General features: G+C 37.7%; 1 protein-coding gene across 1 annotated transcript in view; it reads right to left on the bottom strand.

Moving 5' to 3' along the window:
- The window catches only part of LOC308536249 (RPA-related protein RADX-like), a 55,847-nt gene extending 30,322 nt beyond the window's left edge, over positions 1–25,525 (bottom strand). Inside the window, exons 1-10 of the mRNA XM_081115348.1 lie at positions 24,757–25,525; positions 22,218–22,360; positions 20,780–20,972; positions 18,706–18,814; positions 17,409–17,500; positions 17,180–17,302; positions 13,821–13,925; positions 12,355–12,519; positions 11,056–11,216; positions 9,498–9,664 (exon numbers count right to left, since the gene is read on the bottom strand). Coding sequence (XP_080971474.1) covers positions 9,498–9,664; positions 11,056–11,216; positions 12,355–12,519; positions 13,821–13,925; positions 17,180–17,302; positions 17,409–17,500; positions 18,706–18,814; positions 20,780–20,972; positions 22,218–22,360; positions 24,757–25,426 — 1,928 coding nt within the window. The 5' untranslated portion in view covers positions 25,427–25,525. The remainder of the gene's footprint in view (positions 1–9,497; positions 9,665–11,055; positions 11,217–12,354; positions 12,520–13,820; positions 13,926–17,179; positions 17,303–17,408; positions 17,501–18,705; positions 18,815–20,779; positions 20,973–22,217; positions 22,361–24,756) is intronic.
- Between the last annotated feature and the right edge of the window lie 203 nt (positions 25,526–25,728).

Below are 25,728 nucleotides of genomic sequence, written 5' to 3'. Positions count from 1 at the left end.
AGGGGGCAGGTGGTCAATGCAGAATCTGTCCCCTGGTGGTCAGTGTGCTCCCACAGCAGGAGTGCCACTCAGCTGACCAACGGGAGCCAGATACAGGGCTCACAGCTGGCCACCACAGCCCAGAGACCACAGCGAGCCTACCGAGCAGTGGTGGTGGCAGGCGCAGCGGGGCCAGGATGAACAGGAGCAGCAGGCAGGAACGGCAGGTAGTGTTGGACTGCTGGTTTCGGCCCAATCTCCGCAGGCCACACAGAGGGACCCCACTGGTGTATGAATCTGTGTACCGGGCCTCTAGTAATGTAATATTTTCATGAATACAGTGCATATGGACAAGAGTTTCTCAAGGATGTGCTTACTTTTTATTTTCAATTCGCTTAGCTGTCAAATTGGTTGGGGTTTTCTGGCATGAAAATACCATTGAAATACATGTCTTTGTTACATGCCATATAATAGCATGTCTGACATTTAAAATGTAGAAATTGAGAGGTAGGGATGTTTTTAGACAAAGAAAAATGAAATATATGATCAACAAGCTACATTGAAAGAAGTGCTGAGAGGAAATTTTCAGTCAGAAAGAAAATAACAAAATGAAGTCTGGAAAGACAGGTAGGAATGAAGAGAACCTAAAAAAGAAGATGTGCACAAATATAAATCAATGCTGACCGTACAAGAAAGACAATGCTAATAATATATTGTGGAATTTTAAGTATATGTGCAATTAAAATGTAAGACAAAAATAATAAAAATGGGGATAAATGGAGTTGGAAGTGTTCTAGCATTATCAGGAAAATAGTAAAATAATTTTTTTTTAATCCTCACAGGAGGGTATTTTTCCATTGATTTTTAGAGAGAGTGGAAGGGAGAGGGAGAGACAGAGAGAAACACTATGTTAGAGAGACAGATTGATTGGTTGCCTCTCACATGCCCCTGACCAGGACCAGAAGCCTGCAACGAGGTACATGCACTTGACTGGAATCAAACCCGAGACCCTTTAGTCCACAGGCCGACACTCAATCTTCTGAGCCAAACTGGCTAGGGCTGTATTTAACTATAATAATAAGTTAAGTGTTCAGGTTATAATTTATAGAGTAACCACTAAAGAATATACAACTATCAAAAAAGGGGGAAATTGAATAATTAAAACTTTTTTTTATTAAGCAAACAGTATGAAGATTGATAGACAAATACATCATTAATTCCAGTAAAAGTGAGAAGAATATATACTCTAAGTAAAGACTAAGATTCTCACATTAGTTAAAAACAAACAAACAACTATATGCTGCTTAAAACTGACAACCTTGCCCTGGCTGGGTGGGTAAGTTGGTTGGAGCGCTATCCCATATACCAAAAGGTTGTGGGTTCAATTCCTGGTCAGGGCACTTGTCTATATTGCAGGTTCAATGCCCGGCTGGAGTGCATATGGGAGGCAAATGATTGATGTTTCTCTCACATAGATGTTTCTCTCTCTCTCTCTTTCTCTCTCTCTCTCTCTCTCTCTCTCTCTCTCTCTCTCTCTCTCTCCTTCCCTTCCTCCTTCCCTCCCTCCCTCCCTCAAAAATATCAATAAACATACCCTTGGGTGAGAAATAAAAACGAAAAAAGTGAGGGCATAGAAAGGTCCAAAGTAATGTGGATAGAATATACATACTGTATAAGGCTTAAACAAAAGAAAATTGGTATAAGTAATTTAGTACTACACCAAGTAGACTTTAAGGTAGAAAACATTGTGAAAGATGAAAAAAATGTCATAGTTACAAAGGGGTCAATCATCAGAAAGGCATCACAATCCTAAATCTATATGTATTCAGTCATATTTGTACCAAAAAATGGACAGAACTAAAAGGAGAAATAAATCATCAGTCATGTCAGAAGATGTTAACAGTGTTACCTGCTCAATTAGCTGATGGAAAAAGCAGAGGCTATAAAAGATGTAATCAGAGAGAGAACCAAGATGGCAGCGTAGGTAAATGTAGGTACTTACATCCTCCTACAACCACATCAAAATTACAACTAAAATACTGAACAACCACCATTCAGATCCACCTGGAATCTGGATGAATGGAAGTACTACAATTAGAAAATTAAAGAAGAAAGCACATTGAGACTGGTAGAAGGGATGAAGGCACAGAAGGGGCTGGTCTGACACCTATGTGTGGCGTGTTTTTAATTGGGAGGGATATTGTGGCTGAGGAGGACTCCCATGTAGAGCAAGGGGTTCCAGTCCCATACCAGGCCCCCAGCCCAGGGTTCCAATGTTGAGAAGAAAAGTCCCTGTAACTTGGGCTGTTAAAACCAGTGGGATTGTGGCTCAGTGACACAGAGGTTACTGGAGTTCAAGGCAGTTCCTCTTAAAGGACCCATGCAAGGACTTACTTGGACTCACTCCCTCTGAGCTCCAGTGATAGAGCATCAACTTGAAAGGATCCAGGGCCATACAAGGAGGAACTATATTGCCTGGCATTAGGGAAAGAACTCTGGGGCAGTTTTCTCCCAGACAAAAGTGCTGGGACCTCACCTCCACAGAGCTGACTGGCAGGCATTATATATGAGTCTCCATCAACCTGGTCAACACTCTTCACTGCACTCTGGTGATTCCCTGAGATCCTGCCCCATGCAGTTTGCAGCTCCAACCAAGCTGTTTGCAGTGTACTTTCCATATGAATGGCCTGTTCTGGCCCAGGCTTCAAACTTTCCTAAAATCTCTCAAACAAGCAGAAGCTGGTGTCACATGCCCCATTCCTCTCAATAAGAGGCCCCAGGCCCAGCATTAGCAGCAGCTTAACAAGGTTCACAGCCTGGCCTTTCCTGGGAACCTCCTAGTCAAACACAAGCAGCAGCCATCTGTAGATTGCTCTTTAGATTGTGCTGGGTATCCCCAGGCAGGGCATAGGCAGTGGCTGACTTTTCACACCTCAGAAGGCTCCAGTGAGTGCACCCAGTGGACAGCTTCAGACCACACCAGATTACAACTCTATCACATCCATGAGTGACACACCCAAGGGGCAGACTCAGTGAGCACCAAAGCCCCACTAAAGCAAGTTCTGCTCCATAAGGGTATCTTGTATAGCAGCTCTTCCACTGTAGGCAGCAGCTGGTCCTCATAGCCAACTGGCCTGGGGGGATCAATTATTCCAAGTGATGCCCACAGCAATCAAGGCTCAACAACAACAAGACTGTGCACACAGCCCACACAGGAACACACTTAGAGTTCCCAGTTCAGGTGACTGGGGAGGCTGAGCCACTGGGCCCTACAGGACACCTACTATACAAAGCCACTCTACCAATTCTAGGAGACATAGCAGCTCTACCTAATGCATAGTAACAAACACAGGGAAGCAGCCAAAATGCAGAGACAAAGAAACATGACACAAATGAAAGAACAGAAGTAAGCTCCAGAAAAATAAATAAATGAAACAGAAACAAGCAAACTACTAGATACAGAGTTCAAAACAATGGTTTTGAGGATGCTCAAGGAACTTAGTGAGAATTTCAAGGAAATTAGTGAGAACATCATAGACACAAAAAAGGACCAGTCACAAATAAAGGATACACTAACTGAAATAAAGAATAATTTATAAGGGATCAACAGTAGAGTAGAGGAAGCCCAGAATCAAATCAACAATTTGAATATGAGGAAGCAAAAAACGCCCAATCAGAAGAGCACAAAAAAAGAATAATGAAAAATATGGCCCTAGCTGGTTTGGCTCAGCGATAGAGTGTCAGCATGCAGACTGAAGGGTCCTGGGTTCAATTCTGGTCAAGGGCACATGGCAGGATTGCAGGTACATGCCAGGGTTGCCTGCTCAATCCCAAGTTGGGGGGTGCAGGAGGCAGCCTATCAGTCGTTCTCTCTCATCATTGATGTTTGTATCTCTCTCTCCCTCTCCCTTCCTCTCTGAAATCAATAAAAACATATTTTAACAAAGAATAAAAAATATGAAGATAGTGTAAGGAGCCTCTGGGACAACTTCAAACATACCAACATTTGTATCATGGGGGTGCTGGAAGGAGAAGAGAAAGAGCAAGAAATTGAAAACATATTTGAAGAAATAATGACAGAAAAATTCCCCCACCTGGTGAAAGAAATAGACATACAAGTATAGGAAGCCCATTGGCCCGTGGTGCTAAACCAGGGGCCCCTGGTGCTAAACCATTTGTAGATGACCTGAGAATCCTAAGCAAGATGAACTTAAAGAGGCCCACACCAAGACACATCATAATTAAAATGACAAAGGTTAAAGACAAAGAGAGAATCTTAAAAGCAGCAAGAGAAAAGCAGTTAGTTATCTACAAGGGAGAGCCCATATGTCTGTCAGCTGATTTATCAACATAAACTTTGCAGGGCAGAAGGGAGTAGCAAGAAATACTCAAAGCGATGAAAAGCAAGGACCTACAATGAAGATTACTTTACCCAGCAAAGCTGTCATTGAGAAGTGAAGGTCAGATAAAGAGCTTCACAGAAAAGAAAGAGCTAAAGGAGTTCATTACCATCAAATCAGCATTATATGAAATGTTGAAGCATGTTCTTTGAAAAAAGGAGGAGTAAGAGGTAGAAGAAGAAGAAGAAACAAGAAATATAAACAATAAAGTGGCAATAACTACATATCTATGAACAATTAAATCTAAAAATCAAAATAAATGAACAAGAAATCAAATGAACCCTTGTGTTGAGGGCTGACTTTCAATAGATCGCATCGAGGGATCTGCTCTGCTACATATGAAACCCAGACCCAGAAGCAGGTTGTCTACGAAAGATTTAGCACCAGGGGTCAATGGGGGCCATGTGGAGGGAGGGGCCGCGGGAGGTTGGCTGTGGGAACACACTGACCACCAGGGGGAAGCTCCTGCATTGAGTGTCTGCCCCATGGTGGTCAGTGCACACCATAGCGACCAGTTGACCGATTGTTCTGGTTGTTTAGTCATAACGGTAGCTTAGGCTTTTATATATATATAGATATGTATTACCCATAGACATAGACAATAGGGTGGTGAAGGCAGGGGTGGTGGTGGTGGGATCCTGGTGTGCCGGGAGCCGGTCCATCCTTGCTGTTTCAAGGGACCTGGCATATATGGCGTACTGTTCTTAATATGTTTGCTCACCTTCTTGGCACTATGTGTTTTAACCAAGGCCACCTCTCTGAGAAAGGTTGTTTCCCCAGGTAGGGATTTTCCCCTGAAGTTAGGGAGGGAACAAAACCCCTTAACTAAGTGCCAGGCGGGTAATTAATCACTTTAACTACAAACAATCATGCTTAAGCTACATAATCTTTACTCCCTGGAATGGAGATAAGAAATGCCCTAACCTTTGGAATAGAGATTGATAGGATTGGAATCAACTGGTATAAATACAGATGTAACAAGACAACAGCACACAGAACCTAGACACAGAACCTAGACACAGAACCTACACAGAACCTAGAGACAGAAGAACTTCGCTGGAGAGAACATGGCAAAAGATCCTGGACAGAAACTGGAGACAGAACCTAGAGAACATGGCAAAAGATCCTGGACAGAAACTGGCCACAGAACCTAGAGACAGAACCTAGTGAGAGAACCTGGCTGAAGAACCTAGAGACAGAACCTGGCTACAGAACCTGGATAGAACATGGCAAGAGAACCTGACTAGAACCTGGTGACTGAACCTGGCTGGAGAACCTAGAGAACCTGGCTGGAGAACCTAGCAAGAGAACATGGACACAGAACCTGGCTGGAGATCCTAACCAGAACTTGGCTGGAGATCCTGACCAGAACTTGGCTGGAGATCCTGGCTAGGCTGCTGATCAACTGAACGCTGTCTCCGTGTCATTCCTTCTTCGCCGACTCCGTCCACACCTTTGGGGACCCCTGGACCTGCTGGGGTTGGACCCCAGCATCTAACTTCAGGGGATAATCCCTACCTGGGGAAACAACCTTTCTCAGAGAGGTGGCCTTGGTTAAAACACATAGTGCCAAGAAGGTGAGCAAACGTATTAAGAACAGTATGCCATATATGCCAGGTCCCTTGAAACAGCAAGGATGGGCCGGCTCCTGGCACTGGTGGAGCAGGGCAATGAGAAGTAAAAAGGGGGGCATCTGTAACACTGTCAACAATAAATATTAACAACACAATTAGAATACTTAGACCTAACTGACATGTATAGAACACCGCACTCAAGGATGATGGAATTCACATTTTTTGAGTGCATATGAAAAAGCATTTACCAAAATTGACCACATGTACAATTTAAGAACAGCCTTTCAACACATTTCAAATAATTAAAATAGTTCAGAATATTTTCTCTTTCCAGAGTGAAGATAAGCTGAATTAAATTTTAAAAATGCAACTAGAGATTCTCAAGTGATTGGAAATGAAATGATATGAGTCTGAAGAGAGTCACACTGAAAACCAAAAAAATGTTTGAACTAACTGATAATGAAGTAGGAGGTGGCTAAATCAGTGCATGGAGAAAAATGTATAGCAAATATGCATATATTAGAAAGGAAGAACCCAAAAATCAATGATTTAATTTTCTAGCTCACATAGCCAGATACAAGCTCAGTATATAACCCCAAACTGAGTCTGATTGGACATAGCTATTACAAAAGATTAGTGTCAATTAAAAAAAAAAAAATCTAAATGATTCTGTACTTCACCTTCTTTATTAGTTTCTCAGTTTTGTTGCTACTGCAAAGAAACCAAAACTGTTAATTATATACAATTCATAATGGAGAAGTTTATGTATAAAAGATCCATGCTTAAACAACTGATGAACAAATTGTTTTAAATTAAATACATTTATCGCCGAAACCGATTTGGCTCAGTGGATAGAGCGTCGGCCTACAGACTGGAAGGTCCCAGGTTCGATTCCGGTCAAGGGCATGTACCTGGGTTGCGGGCACATCCCCAGTGGGGGATGTGCAGGAGGCGGCTGATCGATGTTTCTCTCGCATCGATGTTTCTGACTCTCTATCTCTCTCCCTTCCTCTCTGTAAAAAATCAATAAAATATATTTAAAAAAAATAAATAAATTAAATACATTTATAGTATTTTAAGTTAAAATATAATGCATACATAAATTAAAATGTTTATTTTTGGGTTACTTCCCATTTTAAATTAATTTTCAATCAGTCCATGCTGAGCAAGGCAGATGTGCAATTATTTGGAGACAGGGTCACTGAAGATGTAATTAGTTAAGATGAAGTCATACTGGAGTAGCGTGGGCCACTACTATGACAGATGTTTTTATAAAAAAGGGATATTTGAACACAGATACAGACTGGGGTGATGTTTCTACAAGCCCATGAATGTCAAAGATTGTCAGCAAATCACCAGATGCTAGAGGAGAGGCATGGGGCAGATTCTTCCTTACAACCCTCAAAAGGAACCAACCCTGCTGACACCTTAATTTTAAAGTTGTAGCTTAAAGAACTGCGGGACAATAATTTTCTGTTGTTTAAGCCATACAACTTGTGGTACTTTGTCATAGCAGCCCTAGAAAACTGATACAGATTTCAGTACCAGGAAGTAGGGTGCTGCTGTAACAAATAATTAAAAATGTGGAAGTGGCTTTGGAATTAGGTATTAAGTGGAGGCTGAAAGAGTTTTGAGATTCAGTAACAGAATAAGCTTCGACTGCTTTGAAGAGAACATTGCTAGAAATATGGATTTTGAAGGAGAATCTCTTGAAGACTCAGAAAGAAAAGAACAAAGCTGTAGACAAAGCTTCTGTTTCTTAGGGAAAACACATATTGTCATGAACAGAATGTTGCTAGAAATATGAATGTAAATGGTGCTTCTGGTGAGGTCTCAGAAAGAAATAATGTCTAATTTGAAGCTGGATGAAAGGTGATCCTTGTTATAAAATAGCAGAGGACTTGGCAGAATTGTGTTTTGTTGGATGGAAAGTGAAACTTGTATGCAATGAACTTGCATATTGAGCTGAACTTACAAAGTGTTGAAGGCACAGCTTGGTTTTTCCTTGCTGCTTATAGTAAAATATGAGAAGGTAGAGACATTTGTAAAGAGAATTGTTAAGAAAAAAGGAAGCACACTTCAATACTTGGAAAATTCTCAGCCTACTCAATTTCAAAAAATGAGAAAGTTTGCTCTGGATAGAACACCAAGGGTATTGTTGGCGAACCATTTGCCCAACACATTAGGCTTGTGACCTGTGGGCCCAATCAACTATCTCATCTGGCATGCTGTTAGCTTAGCCAGTGGTTCTCAACCTTCTGGCCCTTTAAATACAGTTCCTCATGTTGTGACCCAACCATAAAACTATTTTCGTTGCTACTTCATAACTGTAATGTTGCTACTGTTATGAATCATAATGTAAATATCTGATATGCAGGATGGTCTTCGGCGACCCCTGTGAAAGGGTCGTTCGACCGCCAAAGGGGTCGCGACCCACAGGTTGAGAACCGCTGGCTTAGACTGAAGGGATATAGGTGAGAGGAAATGAAGAAAGGCTGTTGGGTTACTGGAATTCTAAAGTCAGGAAATGACCTGATAGATATATCCAGCTGAGATCGTGTGTTATTCTTTTTTAAAAAGGGAAGAATAACCCTGAGGGTAAGGCCTTTTCTTTATGAAGGTAGAGCCATCACCTCAGTTCCAGAGTACAGAGCCAGCTACCCACTCAGGCTGTCACCTGTTGAGCCCAGAGGACATAGTATCATGCCAAACAGGATAATTCTGGAGCCTTAAAATCAAGTGGAACTGATCCTGCTAGGTTTCAGACTTGCTTGTGACCCATGATCCTTTTCTTCCTTGCAATTTCTTCCTTTTGGAATGCCTGTCCCACCAATTGTATTTTGGATAGATAATGTGTAGTTTCACAAGTTACAGATAGAAAATAATTTTGTCTGAGGATGAATCACCCGGCATCTCATCCACACATGATTTAGATGATATTTAGATGAGATTTTGGACTTAGAGTCAACGTTGGTATGGGTTAAGACATTTGGGGATATTGTGATGGGCTGAATGTATTTTGCATGTGAGGACATAAATTTTAAGGGACCAGAGGACAGACTAATAATATGTAACTGATTACATTTTCAAGGACAGTGAGAATGTGACATTTCAAAATAGGGTCATTGAAGATGCAGTTGGTTAAGATAATATAATATTGGAGTAGACCAGTACCCCAGAATGGATCCGTAATCCAATGTGGATGGTGTCCTGATAAAAAGTGGAAATCTAGACACAAATTTACACAATAGGGAGAATGCCAGGTGAAGAAGATCAAGGCACAGATTGGGGTGATTCGTCTATAAGCTAAGAAATACTAAATATTGCCAGTAAACCACCAGAAGCTAGGTGAGAGTCATGGAACAGATTCTACCTCACATCTCTTATGAGGAATTCACCCTACCAATACCTTGATCTTGTACTTCATCAGCCCTAGAAAACTAATACAGCTTCTAGTACAACTATGCATTTTACAGGATAGAAAGAAACCAACAAAACAAAACAACCTAATATTCTATGTATGTATTTAATACAAATGACTTACAGTTTGCCAAATGGCCCTTGCAGAATCCTTTTTTTCTTGGGAGGGCTCAAACTTGTACATGTAGTTTGACAACTCACAGAACCATCATCTTGATTCTGTTTACCATCTAGTTCCTGACTTTGACTTTCTTTTATTGCTGTTTGGGATGTTGAGGGTTGGTTAACATTCTGAAACCAAAAATTTAGAGAAAACATTTAAAACTAATTCATTGAAATTATTTATCTTAAAAGTCTACAATTTTAGTTTACTCATTTTTCATAATCTTAAGAGTTGTGACAACATGTTGAAATAATAATAGTGCTTTTATAAAGATGATTTATCCTAATCCATCTTCTATTAAAATATTTTTAAAAGAAAAATAAACAAAAGTCCCTCTTATATTACTATAGCTGAAAAGTTGGATTAGATGTGTATTTCTGTAAGAACAGTAATCCTAGTCAATTTGGCACAGTGGAAAGAGTGTCGGCCTGTGGACTGAAGGGTCCCAGGTTCCCTTCTGGTTAAGGGTACATGCCCAGTAGGGTGTGTGCAGGAGGAAGCTGATCAATGATTCTCTCTCATCATTGATGTTTCTATCTCTCTCTCTCCCTCTCCCTTTGTCTCTGAAATCCATAAAATATATTTAAATTTTAAAAAGGATCCATAAACAAATATTTAAACAAATAACTGCAGTTGTGTTCCAATAAAACTTAAAAAAAGAATAGCAATCCTAGAAATAATTAAAAAAATAAACTCATAGGAAAAATTAACTTTTTTTGTCTCGATTATGCCTAGATTTCAGAACTGGTGTCTTATACAACCTGGCTAAGACTGCCATGCCAGATCCAGAGGTAGAACTTCCAGTGGAAGTGTTCCTAATGTTCTGGTCTTGACAAAACGTAAGAAAATAATATGCAGACATATTTCATTTTATTGTGCTTTGCAGATATTGTGTTTTTTACACATTAAATGTTTGAGGCAACCCAGTGTGGAGCAAATCTATTGGCACCATTTTTCCAGTAGGTTCAGATGATGGTTAATCTTTTCAGCAATAAAGTATTTCTTAAATTAAGGTTATGTAAGCTGTTTTTTAATTATAATGCTATTGCACACTTAATAGACTACAGTAGTGTAAAAATAACTTTTATATGCACCGAGAAAACAAAAATTCATGTGACTTGTTTAACTGCAATATGTGCTTTATTGCAGTGATCTGGAACTGAACTCACAATATTTCCAAGGATGCCTGTAATAATATATACCACTTGGGAATTTAAATAACAACAATCAAGATAGGCTTAAATTGTGTAGAAAGCAAAATCAAGATACCAAATTTTGAGGGCCTTGGGAAATATCAGAGGCTATGACCTTCTGCCCAGCCTGCTCCAAAATAAGTAAATGACAGAAAAAAGAAACAAAAAGCAACAATGATCTTTCCCCCCTCTTGGTTTTACACCATTAAGAAGAATAATAAAAAAAGAATCAATGCATGTGAGTTCTGAATAAAATGAACAAGGTACAACTGTAATTATGATCACAGCGTTTTCAGCAATATACTATTAATTCTCTGGTGCCATACCCGAACTGTTTCTGATGCTGAGGTACTTCCAGTTGCACTGCTACGGGGCATATACTTTATAGTAGTAATTATTCCCTGAATTGCAATGCGTTTTTGTTCCCTATACTGCAAGTTTTCAATCTCCTTCCTCACTTCACTTATAGCTGTCAGGAGCGACTGAACTGCAAAAGAGTAATTCCAAGGAAATTGAAAGTTTTAAAGAACTGAAATGATAAAAATAAAAACCAGATTTGCAATCTAAATACAACTTGAAATTATAAACTTGCCACATAATTTAAATTTGTGAGGCTTTGTGTTTATAGTTGGCATCCTCTTATGTAATTTTTGTAAAATAGGCAAAATATATTAATCAGTTAAATCATGATACAGTCTTCTAGTCTGGAATTTTAATTTGAAACAGAAATTTTGTATATTGAATGTAATTTATAGATTATATTTCAGACTAAAAAGTGTTGCCTAGCCACTGCATAGACACACACATTTTAATATTTCTAAATATATACTACAAATTGATGGCATTATAAAGTGCAAAAGGATGCCAATACAGGGTGGGGCAAAAGTAGGTTTACAGTTGTTCATATGGAAAATAATACAATAATTAATAAATAATAAGAATAAACTGTTTTGCATACTCACAAATGTAACTACTTTTGTACACCCCTGTATATTGGATATAACACAATCGAGTGCTACCTTTAAATAAAAATGACACCCAAATCAATGAGATGCAAAATGAGTACTGATAGAGAGGCCTAATGTTAATTACTTTTAATACAATTAGATATGACAATTGAAAAGTTTAACACTTAAGTATATCGTTTTTTAAAACTGTGGGATAATTGCATGGTTTGGGGGAAAAAAAGAGAAATTTTGAAATACTGACCTATCATCATCTAAATACTATACTATTTCATAAGAGTAGCATAATGCAGTTTTCAATATCTTGATATCAAATTGCCCAGTGTTCCCTTTGATATCTTAGTTTCTCTAAGTAATGCCATAGGAGTTGAAATCTACTACGGTCAGAGTACATCTCAATGACATTAAATTGAGATATTATCCCTATTTAGTCATCGTCTATGTTCCTTCTTTTCTTCCAGGCAAATAAAATGAAAATATTAACTTTAGGACACATGATATCTTTAGATCTTCAGAAAGACAGCACTATTATCAGGAAGTGTTGATACATTTTGGCTCACCCCCATATAATAAAAGAATAAAGAAGACTAACTGATATTTCATACACCATACATGTAGCATATAAAAATATCATTTAAAAAGTATCAATTTTATTAGTACCTTTTACAGAAGTCCTATACTTCGAAAATGTCTCTGGCACTGGGGGATAGGGGTAATATCCACCAATAACAGTATTCTTCATTTCCCCAGAATCAGTCTTTGTTTTCATCCACTGAATAAAACTTTTTACTTTGGTATCACTGGCATATGGCTGGCCTCTATGACCTATTTGCAAGAAGGGTAAAGAGAAAAATAAGGGGGGAGTGTAAACCAACTTACTGTGATAAACTGAATGGACTTTTTTGTATAAGTACAGTTTAATATTAAAACAGTTTCTTATATCACCAAGAAAACAAGTCATGTTCACTGATTCTCGATACAGAGGATAATTGTACTCGATATGCATACTAGAGTTTTAATGGACTAAACTGTAGCTGTCTACAGGATACTAAAAAGCCATATGAAAAAGAAACTAATAGCTGGGATTTTTTTTAACTATCCAAATGGTTGGCATTTTCTTTAAAATTGATTTTTAAATCATGTATTATCTTGACTATATCGCATCACGTATGAACTAAATTGCCTATAAGTATAGCTCAACATTTTTTTAAATTAAATTTAATTTGGGTGACACTGATTTCAGAGAGAGGAAAGGAGAGGTAGAGATAGAAACATCAATGATAAGAGAGAATCATCGATTAGCTGCCTCCTGCACGCTCCCTACTAGAGACTGAATCTGCAACACAGGCATGTGCCCAGACCAGGAATCTAACGGTGACCTCCTGATTCATGAGTTGATGTACAACCATTGAGCCATACTGTCCAGGCAGTAAAGCACAATGTTTAAATTCATTTTCTTAAAGCACACTTAAAAGTGCTATCTACATCTGATGTTATTAGTATTTATAAAATGAGGTGTTGACAAAGATGTGCGTTACACACTTCCTAGAACTCTTGACAAATTTCCTAATCACCAATATGGTAGCATTCTAGTAAACACACCATTCCACAGTACTCCCTCACTAATCTGGAACCTTTTATCTTTATTGTTTTGACCCCATTATCAAAAGGAACAGAGAAAAATAATGTACTTATAGACAAGTAGTGTGATTCTTCTTGCTATATAAGTAAATTGTGAGATCCTGAGGCCAAAATTTGATGCACATTTTTGTTTTACTCAGTATTTTAAAATATTGCTAAATTGAATCCCTATTGTGATGGAGGGCCTAACAGTTTTCAATCTATCAAATAATTTATGATTATCTACCTTATAGCAAATAGGAATTAAAGTTAGCCAAAGGATATAAACACAATTCTCCAGTGAGTCACAAAATCATTGCTTCAATCATGAATAATCTAGAAGAAATATATTTCATAGGCTAAGTATTCTTTTAAAACGTTCTTATAGAGATAAAGAAGATGAAAATAGAACTATCTTGTGGTTGAATGTTGTCATGTAAAAGTTAATTTAATGAAGAGAAAATATATTACATTTCCAGTACAGCATAAACAAAGACATTGCTCACCGATAATAAATATTTGACTCTCATTTGTAGTGGTGAGGTAAAGCAGTTTAGGTACTTGATTGTTATTTCTGACAACTTTCAACTGTGTACACATGAAATATGTCACTGTAGAAAATGAAAACACTTATGAAAGAACTTCTGCATTTCAAAGAGGACATACCAAGATCAGGATTTAACACAGTGCTTCTCAAAAGTTAATAAAGACAGAAATCATCTAGGACAACTATTAAAATGCAAATTCAGATCCAGTAGTTTTAGGGTAGGGTATGAGATTCTCCATTTCTAATGAGTTCCTAGGTGATACTAGTGCTGCCAATCCCTTGACCACACTTGGAGCAACAAGGATTAACACTTACCTTTTCCTTTAGATAGCGGACTTAACACTTACTTTTCCTTTAGAATATACAACAGCTGCACCTAACTGAAGTCACTACTTGCACAGTTGAAGAGTGCAAGAGTCTTTCTAATGGGGCACACAACAAAATGTGAACAATTGTTTCCTAAAGAGAAAAAAGGCTTAGTTTCTCCAAGACGTTTTCACTGATTAACTCAATTTAACATTGATCCCTAAAGTACTCCTTCCACCAGATAGGGCTATAGAGTATTAATTTCAATTTGCTTAGGAAAAATATTTTACATATGTTGACCTTAAGTAGACTTTAAGCCTCAATGACAAGGCTTGTTGCCTATTATTTTTGTTCACCTTGCTAACAAACTTGATAGGCTGAAAAGAATAACTGAAAATAAGATGATGTCTTCAGACTTGAATTACTTTCAAGAGCTCTCAATTATTTTTAAATATCTATCAGTTTATTTGGGAAAATTTCATTAATCCAACAGGTTCTAAAAATTTTAACTCCTTACATGGCAAAACAGTTATAGTCTTGCAAACCAGGAAATAAAAAAATAAATGTAAATACTTCTAATCTCACAATAACAGTAAGTTCTCACTTGAGAATAAATATTTTCCTAGAGCATGATATATAACTTCATTTTCTTCATCTTATTTTTACTAGATCTTTATTTTATAGCAATAAAAATAAAGGAAATCTGTTCAAATGACTAAGAATAGTTGTCTTAATATGTATTGTGTTTCTTTTACTTCAAAAAACTGTACAAATATGTGAGCATTCATGGTTAAAGATGTTGATAGAGTAGCATTGACAAAATATCTTATTCTAATTTCGTGGCTGTTAAAAATCAGACATGGCCTGTTTTTCTCAGTGGTTACAGCATCGGCCTGTGGATCCAAGGGTCGTGGATTTGATTCCTGGCCGAGGGCATGTACCTCGGCTGCATGTTCACCCTGGCCATCTCTCTCACGTTGATATTTTGTGTGTTTTTTTCACTCCCACCCTTACCCTCTCTTTGAAAAATAAATGGAAAAAATGTCCTCGGGTATAGATTAAAAAATAATCAGACATTCATATCTAACACTTAATAGCTGTTTGACATCCAGGAGATGACTTAACCCACTGGGCCTTTGTTTCCTTACCTATAAATTTGTAAAAAACGCCAACTCTTTAAAAGGTAACTGGGAGTACAAAATGAGATGACATCTATGCGCATTTGATACATAGTAAACATTCAATATTAGTTTCCCTTAGTTCTTCACTTTCTTAAAAATTAAAAAAAGATGCCCTGCTGCCAACTAATTTGGGTATTACTACAGAAGACCCTTAGTCATCTTCCCCTTCATAGGCCTAAAACCCCCCTAATACTCACCATTCATTAAGTGATTTTTTTCCCTTTCATTTTTGGTCAAAAGATGAAGATAAATTGTAACTGTTGTCAATTACCATATTAGAGAAAATCTCACCAAAGTCCATACAAACCTTTATATATATATTCTCACAAGAAATAGAACATGCATGCTTGGCAACATTTCTGTGAAAAAGCATGATGTAAAACTTGGGTCAGTCTGTTGCTTAAAGTGACTACGAAGAGAAACCTGGCAATAAAACTCATCTAACATGAGGTAATAGAACCGTCATCAGAGGTCACTGCTACCAATCATTTATGCCTCTGGAGAAGTTATATAGCCCCGCTCATCTTGGAAGACCAGGCTTTGGTTTTCGCTAAAGCTGTCTTTCTGCCCTCTCCCCCAGTAGTTGGGGTAAGGTCTGGTTATAGTAAGTTATACTTAAAAAAATAATCTCACAAATGGAGGGTGGAATCTAATGAGATAATATCTGCATAGTGTATAATACTGTTTTGCAATAGAGAATAAAGGGGTAGCAGAACAGTCTTGTACTAGGTCTCCAAGTCTTCTGATCTACAATTTCTACCATGTTGCTGATTTTATTTTTATTATTTTAAACTTATTTTTAAATGATTTCAGAGAGAAAGGGAGAGGGAGAGAGAGGTAGAAAGATCAATGAGAGAGAATCATCTATCAGCTGCTTCCTGCATGCGCCACACTGGGGATCATGCCCTCAACCTGGGTACGTGCCCTGAGCGGGAATCAAACCATGACCTCGACCTCCAGGTTCACAGGTCGACGCTCAACCAATGAGCCACGCCAGCTGGGAATGTTGCTGATTTAAAAAAAAAATTGCATGTGGCCAAGACTGAGAGTTTCCCTAATGTTAACAATTATTTAACAATCGGTATTTAATTCATATAATCAATCATTTAGAAAATAGTAAAATAGCACATCATATCTAAAATAGCTTGATACTACAAAATCAAAGAAGGAAAAATTCACTTAAGTTGTTAAAAAGTATTATGCATACTTTTTTCTTATAATAGATATAAAAACTAACTTGTTATATAAAATATATAATAGGGTGCTTCTAAAATGTTTTCAAATAAATAAAATTAGTGAGGAAAAAACACCTATATATCTAAATGAATGCAAGGGGAAAAGGTCAATGACAAAGTAAGTAAAATATTAACCAACTGTTATAATACCACCAACCTAATACTAATTTAATACTCAAATGGAATCATACTTATCATTGTCAAATTTAATTACACAGCCTGCCAATCTCCTACCAATTAACTCAACATTAGGAAAGTCTTCATTGTCTTTCCAAGTATAGACAAAGGAAACTGACTACCTATGTTTTAGTTTCACCGAATCTTATGCTTTTATGTCTGAAATGCTAACAGTGAGAATAAGAGCACCTATTTTCTGAAAAACTAGTTCAATCCCAAATTAATTCTGAATAAAAAACCAGAAGGTAGTTAACATGTAATACCAAATATAATATTAATATAGAAAAAATTAAACATGCTATCAGATAGCTTGAATTTGCTAACTCAGTATTATGACCCTCTATAATTAAGTTTAACATTTTTAAAGTTAATGCCCCCACTTGAAAAAATAAAAAGATAAAGATATTGGAACTGAGTACTTGGGCAAATATTTTCAAAGATTTCTGGCTGAGATGTAGAAAACAGTTCCACAATGAATGGTTGATCTGAAGTCCCGTCAGCAATGTGAATCCAGCGATATGACCAAAAATCTTCACCGTTTTCTATATAGATATAATATTAGAATAAATGAAGGTAACTGATTATGCACATATAAACACAGAACTAGTCACTGAAATCCTTTTATTACTTTCAATTTCAAAAGCTTACCTCTCTTTTTTAACCGCTGGACCCTTCCTACAAAAACTAAAACGCCAACAACATCACAGATTTGCTTTTCTGGCATATGATCCAGTTCTGATCTAAAAAAACAAATAGTTAAATAAATATTGTATCTTTAAACAGTAAAAAAGTATTTTAGAACTAAGATTGTGAAAATGTACATTTACATAATTAATATAGCAAAATTTCGGGTAGATTTTGAGCAAATTATAATATTTTATTTTGGTGACTAACATTGAAAATTATTTAAGACTAGGGGCCCCCGTGCACAAATTTGTGCACCTTGAAAGGAACTGTGGACCGCAAGACTGCAGTAGGCACAGGGGCCGGTCTTGGCCCATTCTCCATACCCCTGCCCGTCCCCTCCTGCTGCGGCCCCTAGTCCCCTGTCTGCCAGCAGCTCAGATCTGGCTGCCTCCGCTCCCATGCGCTGATGGCGCTGGCCCCGCTTGCACCTGCTGAGAGTACAGGGTGATTGGGATGGGCGCCAGTAGTGGGTGCAAGCGGGGCTGGCACCATCAGCAGGTGTGAGCGGCGGCTGCTGCCCTAATCGTCTCTCAGGAGCAGGGGGGAGGTGGAGAAGCCCTCAGGGGTGATCAGGGCTGGTAGCTGCTGCTGGCACCTGCCGATGGCGCCAAGTGATCAGGACTGGCGCCGGGCACTAGAAGTGGATGCGAGTGCTGGCTCCAGTGCCAGCTGTGGGTGCAAGCAGGGCCGGCCCTGGCAGTGGGTGCGGGTGTGGCTGGCACCGGTGACAGGTGTGAGTGCTGGGCAGGACTGTGGCGCATGGGAGCAAAGAGTTTGTAGTAACCACCAGAGGCTTGCCCCAATGACAGCAAGTGGCACCCCGCCTTGGTCTGGTCACCCCCGTTCACCAACTCCACCATCCCATTGCGGCCAATGCCCGCCATGTTCTGCACACGCCCCCCCGGTGGTCAGTGCACATCACAGCAACTGGTTGTTCGGTTGTTCCACTGTTTGGTCTATTTGCATATTAGCCTTTTATTATATAGGATATTTTATTTTTTTATTTTTATTTTTAAATATATTTTATTGATTTTTTATGGAGAGGAAGGGAGAGGGATAGAGAGTTAGAAACATCCATGAGAGAGAAACATCAATCAGCTGCCTCCTGCACACTCCCTACTGGGGATGTGCCCGCAACCAAGGTACATGCCCTTGACCAGAATCGAACCTGGGACTCTTCAGTCCACAGGTCGACGCTCTAGCCACTGAGCCAAACTGGTCAGGGCTATATAGGATAGTTTATAAGAAATTATTTTACCTTGTGATAAAGCGATGATTTAACTTTGGCAATCCCCATTCTGGTTTCACCTGCCCTTCTGGAATGATATTTATATTAGTTGGAGGATCTCGAAGGTTCAGGCAGACCTCTGAAAAACAAATATATCACTTTAATATTATAGTTAATGCACATAAAATAATATACATGTGTACAAATTGCATAGGAAAAAATAGACTGAATACTTTTGAGCCCAATACTAAACTTAAGAACAAGGCCATTACCAAAAGCTTTCTTTACCTACTGCTACACTGTCACATCCACTTATCTCTCCACCAAAGGTTCAACATACCTTAAATTTTATGTTTTATCATCAACTTAATTTTAAAAAAAAGGATATTTAATCACTTATGTGTTTTTGTCCAAACAAAATACCGTTTGGATTTCTTTGTTTTTAAACTCTAATGGATGGAATCATATCATATACAGTATTCTAGGGCTACTTTTTTCCTTTAACATTATGGTCCCAAAATTTATTCATGCAGTTGCATATAGCAGTTTTTTTTCCTCATAGTCATTGCTGAATAATGCTCCTGGATTTTGGCATACTTCAATTTTATTTAACCATTATCATGTTGACAGAATCTGGATTATTTCCAGTTTTTGCTACTATAAAGAATGACACGATGAACTTTTTGTACATATCTCCCTGTGTACACAAGCAAGAGTTTTCTAATGTATTATACTTAGGAGGGAAATCCAGAATTGTAGAATATGCAAATATTTCCCTTGGCAGGATAATTCTAAACTATTTTAAATTAAAGAACTTTTTATAGTTTCATCAACAGTGGGTAAGACTTCCCATTGATCCACATCCTCTCCAAATTTTGGTATCATCAAATTTCTTATTACTTGTCAGTCTAGTGACACAAAATGGTATTTTGTTAGGGTCTTATTTTACAGTTCCCATATTACTAATTATTTTGAAAAACATTCTATAAACTTATGGTTCATTCAGGCATGTCCTATTGTTAATAATCTGAGGTTTTCCAAAATAAACATATATTTAAGGAAACAATGAATAAAGGTTACATTGTCTGAACAGTCTCTAAGTAATTAAGCTTAACGGATTAGCTAGGAAATTTAGAATATATAGAAATACAGGTCCAGTATAAAACTATTATAAGCGAAAACAATACTTATACTTTTTGATTGATGTAATTCACAATTTTGAAAAATGGAAATGCAAGAAAATATCATATCCAACTCTTAAAGCAATCACTTAATATATTCATTCTAATGCTCCCAAAATATTTAGGGTGATGCAAAGATGTCATAACTTTGATTTTAATACCAATTAGAAAGAGCCCTTTCAAAATTGCAGCAATTGGCAACATTTGAATATTGGCTATAGGTTAGATAACAGTATTGTATTAATTTTAAAGTTTCTGATTTTGATAACTGTATTGTAATTATGTACTAGAGTGTTCTTGTTCTTAGGAAATACATACTGAAAGATTAATGATGTGTTTAAAGGTAAAGAGGTATGTATAATGGCTGCCACTTACTCTAAAATGGTTCAGATGAGAGGGAGAGAGAGAGAGAGAGAGAGAGAGAGAGAGAGAGAGAGAGACAGACAGAGAGAGAGAGAGAGAGAGAGAGAGAGAGAGAGAGAATGATAAAGGCAAGGTAAATGTTAACAATGGTTCCATCTGTGTAAAGGGTATATAAAATTTTTTATACTATTCTTCTAATGTTTATGTAAGTTTGAAATTATTTCAAAAAAGCCCTTTTGAATAGTAGCTCATAGTAACAAAAATTGCATTCAAGTCATTAATATTATAATGAAAAATAAAAGATAATAAAAATAAGTAATCCCAAGTGGAGCTTGTTAATAAACAATGAATTGCTCAGATAATTTTTCTTAATAAATGCAGTAATAAATAAATATACTCATTAAGTGACTGACTGGAAATTTTATCGATACAGGAATTTAAAGGTTTGTCAGGTTCTAACAGCTTTAGTAATTTTTAAGAGTCTTTGGCTGATATGGTACTTCGCAGATTTATAAAAAATATATAGTCATAAAAGAAACAAAATGCACTGAATACTTAACCCATAGTAGAAATGTGTTTGATCTGTGGATCCACAGGGAGACGCTGCAGCCTGAATGGAAAACTCTTTTTAACTGAATAATCTTGAAGCAGAAGAACTAAGCCAACCTGCAAACATTTATACCACTCAGGACACAGGGCATTCCACATGATCACTGACACAGTTCCTGAATTGTCAGCAACTTCCAAAAAGGTCTGAAAAGATGAGTAAAAGCACACACATATTTGTTACTTTTATCTACAGGATGTTAAAATTTTAAGACTGAGGAAGTAAAACTGTAGGGGAATGACTAAATAATTTATGATATATGAAAGAATCTAGAACTATGAAAAGTCATAATGAAGAAATTTTAGTGATATTAGAAAATACTTAAGAGAATGTTGACTAATATAAAATTTTATGTGCTATATAATTGCCAGTTTGTAAGTTAATTTAATACGAAATGACATAGTCATATGAAGTATAAGACATGCATGCATACATATACAAATAAATATGAAATATATTATACACATGATATCATAGATATGTGCACATATAGAATATATGTGTGTGTGGATATATGATATACACATACAAAATGAATAAAACACATTATAATGCAAACAGTGATTCTGGTATGATTTGGGGTGATATTATTTATCAGTCTTACTCATATAGATTTCTACATTTTCCAAATTCTCTAAAAAAATACACAACTTTTATTTTCAAAGTTGAATGAAACACCCAAAGTGATTCTTGATAACAGTGAAAATAAAGTAAAATATTAAGTAAAAAAGGACAGAAATCAAGAAAGTATTCTCACCAGCATTATATGGCACAGACAGTCAAGATAGCAGAAACGTGTCAGACGGATTTGACAATTAGGTCTCTAGTGAGTGACCAGTTTAAGAAAAATGCCAAACTAATTGTGTTGAGAAGTAAATGAGAGGCAAGTAAGTGAAAACATCTAGTGTAGATTACTTCTTCAAGGATCTTGCCTGAAGAGGAGAGAGGGAATAGAGGAATCTGAGGTCAAAGGATAATTATTTTCCTTTTTTAAAATGGGAGACTAAAGTATATTTATATTCTGGTATAGAAAGCACAGTAGAGAGGAAAAGGTTGAAGATATATAAAAAGGTGTGAAGGAGATGAGGACACATTTGTAATACCTTAACTAATAATAATAATAATAATAATAATAATAATAATAATAATAAAAGGTGTGAAGGAGACCGGCTGGATCAAGGAATTCAAGGTTGTCAACACAAAAAAAATTTATTTTTATAAGAAATTACATTAGAAAAATACCTTCAAATACACATCTATGTACATTTTAAAAATTATTAAATTTAAGTTAAAATGTTATTTAAGCATACATTATTCTAATATGGAGTCAGGTCTGTAAGTTATAATCTATAACTGTTAAATTAACATGTACTCTCTTATCTTATTTATACCTGGTATGGCTCAATCATCTTTTTATTGGGTTTTCCATAGTATCTCAGTCTTGATTTATGCATGATTCTCACAAGCAAAGCAGGATAATACGTTCTCTTAGTCCAGATCCTTTCAAGGTGAGCAAGAGAAATTATTCTGGTATCTAGAATACAAAAAAGAAAAAATCCTACTTAATATCTCGTGGTAATTTCAAAATTATATTTTAGTGGTTAAAATATCAGATATATAAGTGAACAAAAAGAAAGCAACCATAGCAAAATGGTTGTAAAAAGAGAATGTAAAAAAAAAAAAGTATCTTTGAAAAGTTCTTAGGCTGATATTTTATAATTATCAAGAGACATGTTTATTTATTTTTTAAATATATTTTTATTGATTTCAGAGAGGAAAGGAGAGGGAGAGAGATAGAAACATCGATGATGAGAGAGAATCATTGATTGGCTGCCTCTTGCACACCCCTTACTGGGGATTGAGCCCACAACCAGGGCATGTACCCTTGACCTGAATTGAACCCTGAACCCTTCAGTCCACAGCCGACGCTCTATCCACTAAGCCAAACAAGCTAGGGCCAAATATTTAAACAAGCAATTTCACTTTAGGAATCCATCCATCCAACAGAAATAACTAAACATAGTGAGCACATATGCGTATATCTTAATGATGTTCCGCCTTGGATCTAAAATTGAAAAAAACGCACACCAACTTCCTAAAATTACAAATTACTCATTACATGGGAATCCTATATATGTCATAGATTATGTGTATATATCATAAATCAACGTATTATATAGAACAGCCGAATGACCTTCCAGACGTCCAGCTGGGGTTGCAAGGGCCAGCCAAGGCAACCGGGGCTGCGAGGGCTGAGCCCCTTGCACGAATTTCATGCATGGGGGCTCTAGTGAGTATATAAATCATCATACATCCATAACACGGAAGAGTGTATGAAGATGTCATTAAAAATGTTTAAGATAAGTGGAAATTGCAAATCATGTGACACCAAATAATTATTTTTTTCAAAGTTACACACCAAATGGCGGACAGTTTGGAGTTTTGAGAAGAAAGCTGAAGGCATAGAAGGAGGTAAAAGGGGCCTTTCATTCCACCCCAACATTTTATTAAAAACTGCAAACATACAGCAATCCTGAAAGAACACCAATATACCTACTTCTAGATTTTGTCATCAAAATTTTACTGTACGTGGGTCTTAAATTTTTAATACAATGTACTTTTTTAAACCTTTGGATTTTTAGCACATGGACATTGCCTTTTGTAATAAAAATACGGTTTCAATAATGAACGTATATTACTTTCATAATCAGAAAAGTGAAATCCAATTTTTACAAATTATTATTGCCTAAATTCTTCTAGAGTACCATTTTTCATTTATAGATTAAATTCTAAAAATAAAAATGATCAACCCTTATAGTAGTAATGCACCACTGAGATAAAAAATCTTTCCATTAGTTCATCTCTGAAACTACTATCTTGCCTTTAAAACTTAAGTTATTTAAATAATCATTGGCTACCCATTTCTGTAATATCCCCCGCCCCCTTACAACTGGATATCACTTGAACTGCACATTTTTGAAGCAGTTATCTTTTTACTTTCAAGTTTGTTGCTGTTACACATCATAGTAAGATTATCTATGGTCTAGTATTATGAGCCCAATGTAAAAAAAAAACAACACAAAAAGTAAAACAAAATCCCAAACACCTGAAAAGCAGTAATGTAGAAATTATCATCTTTCTCCCTCTAACACTTTTGCGTGTATTTTTTTCCATTTTTATTTCTTCCCCATTCCATACATGTACATGCCCATAATATAATCATTCCCTTTACTTCATTGTTTTAAGATAAAACATATTTTAGAGCAGTTGCTGATGACCAGTTGACATTTTCAAGTTAACTTCCTATTTCTGACCCAGAAGAATTGAACTTCTCAGATCAGCATTACCCGTGGTCATAAGAAACATAAACATGAGAATTCCAAGTCTTCCCACAAAATCACAAGTTCGAAAAGCTATTGTTTACATAACTGCTATACTCAAAGACATAAAATGGCATTTCATTCATGTAAATTATTAAGGAAAAATCATAGAACATTCTTTTTTGAATGAAGGTTAAAACCACAAATATTTACAACTTTTTATTTCTAATTCAAATCAATAGACACTCTGATCACCATAGTGCTATTTCCACAACTGGAACGGTAATGGCGTTAAGATCAATTCCACTGGTCAAACGCACAATGAACACTTAGGACTACTGAGTGCAACACCACTAGGTTTGACAGATTAGTTTAAGATGTAATTTTTAAAAATTAAGATTACTCAGACGCTTTCTGAACAGCCACTGACACAATCAAAGCAAGACAAGGGCTGTGCAAATTTCATTAAGCGAGCGTCTGTCCGTCGCTGAGGAAAAGCGGTCTAGCACTCCCGATAAACAGTACCGACCTTCCCGCTTCCTCTCCCATTAACATAAGCACCCCACAACTATGTTTACACCCCGTCCCGTGGTTCCCTCCCATTACTTACGGTCCAAATTGTATTCCTCAGGTTGCTTGTTCGTTAACCAGATATCTCCGTACGGGTCCTCGTTATTCCACAGGGCCAGGTAATGGCTCTTCCCGCCCCGTAGGGGCCTCTCGGGTATCTCCCGGTGCGCACCATTTCTGAAGGGAGTCGCTAAAGAAATGGGGTCCAAGGTCTCTCCACAGTCGACCTCATCAATGCAGAGGATGCCCTGGCCTAACCTTTTCTCGTTGTACAGACACGAGACTCTGAAAATGCTCACTGTGATGCCAGCTCTCAGGATATTCTTAGACACCAGAAAGTTTAGTCTGGGGTGGAGAAAGCACTTCTCCTGATACACCCCGTCTGCAACGGTAACGTCATAGCGGTAACGGGATTGGCTGCGCATCACGTCTCCCGGCTCTTCTTCTGACAGGTACCGCTGGACGGCCAGCACAGCGACAGGAGCCACCTCCGAGGGAGTGATCCACCGGAGAGGTGAGCCTGTTACTTGCTCAAGAACCGTTTGGATCCAGGACCTCGGCACGAGGGCACCGGCTTCAGGTCTCGCTCCTCCCGGGGCCCACGGACAATTTACCTCAGAACGCTGCGGGTCCGCCCCAGCATGCGAGGAGCCTGCCTGAGGCTGGTCTTGCTCACCTGGCATGGTGAGGAAATCGGGTGCACTCGCCATTCCTAAAACCTAATTTGCTCTGTCCAAAACTGAGAGGCGAAGAAAGAAGACGCGCCAGCCAGCGAGCGAGTGAACGGCACGACTCCGCCCCCTCAGACTGGCGAAAGCTCCCGCGCGGTCACAATCTGCGCGCGCACACGTCGGCTCTTTGGCCCCGCCCCTTGGCAGGCGCGCTCTCTACTTAGAGGTCAGGTCACTAGGCTTCGCATGCGTGGTTACGTCGCGAGACCTCTGACCCCTGGTGGCCGCGTTACCTGCGGACCACCAGGAAAAGCACTGGTTGCCATGGTTGCCAAAGTTTA

The sequence above is a fragment of the Myotis nattereri genome, assembly GCF_964212035.1.
Source record: "Myotis nattereri genome assembly, chromosome: X".
Taxonomy (NCBI): Eukaryota; Metazoa; Chordata; class Mammalia; order Chiroptera; family Vespertilionidae; genus Myotis; species Myotis nattereri.
Note: the sequence above shows the minus strand (reverse complement) of the source record. Positions and strands in the feature narration are given on the sequence as shown.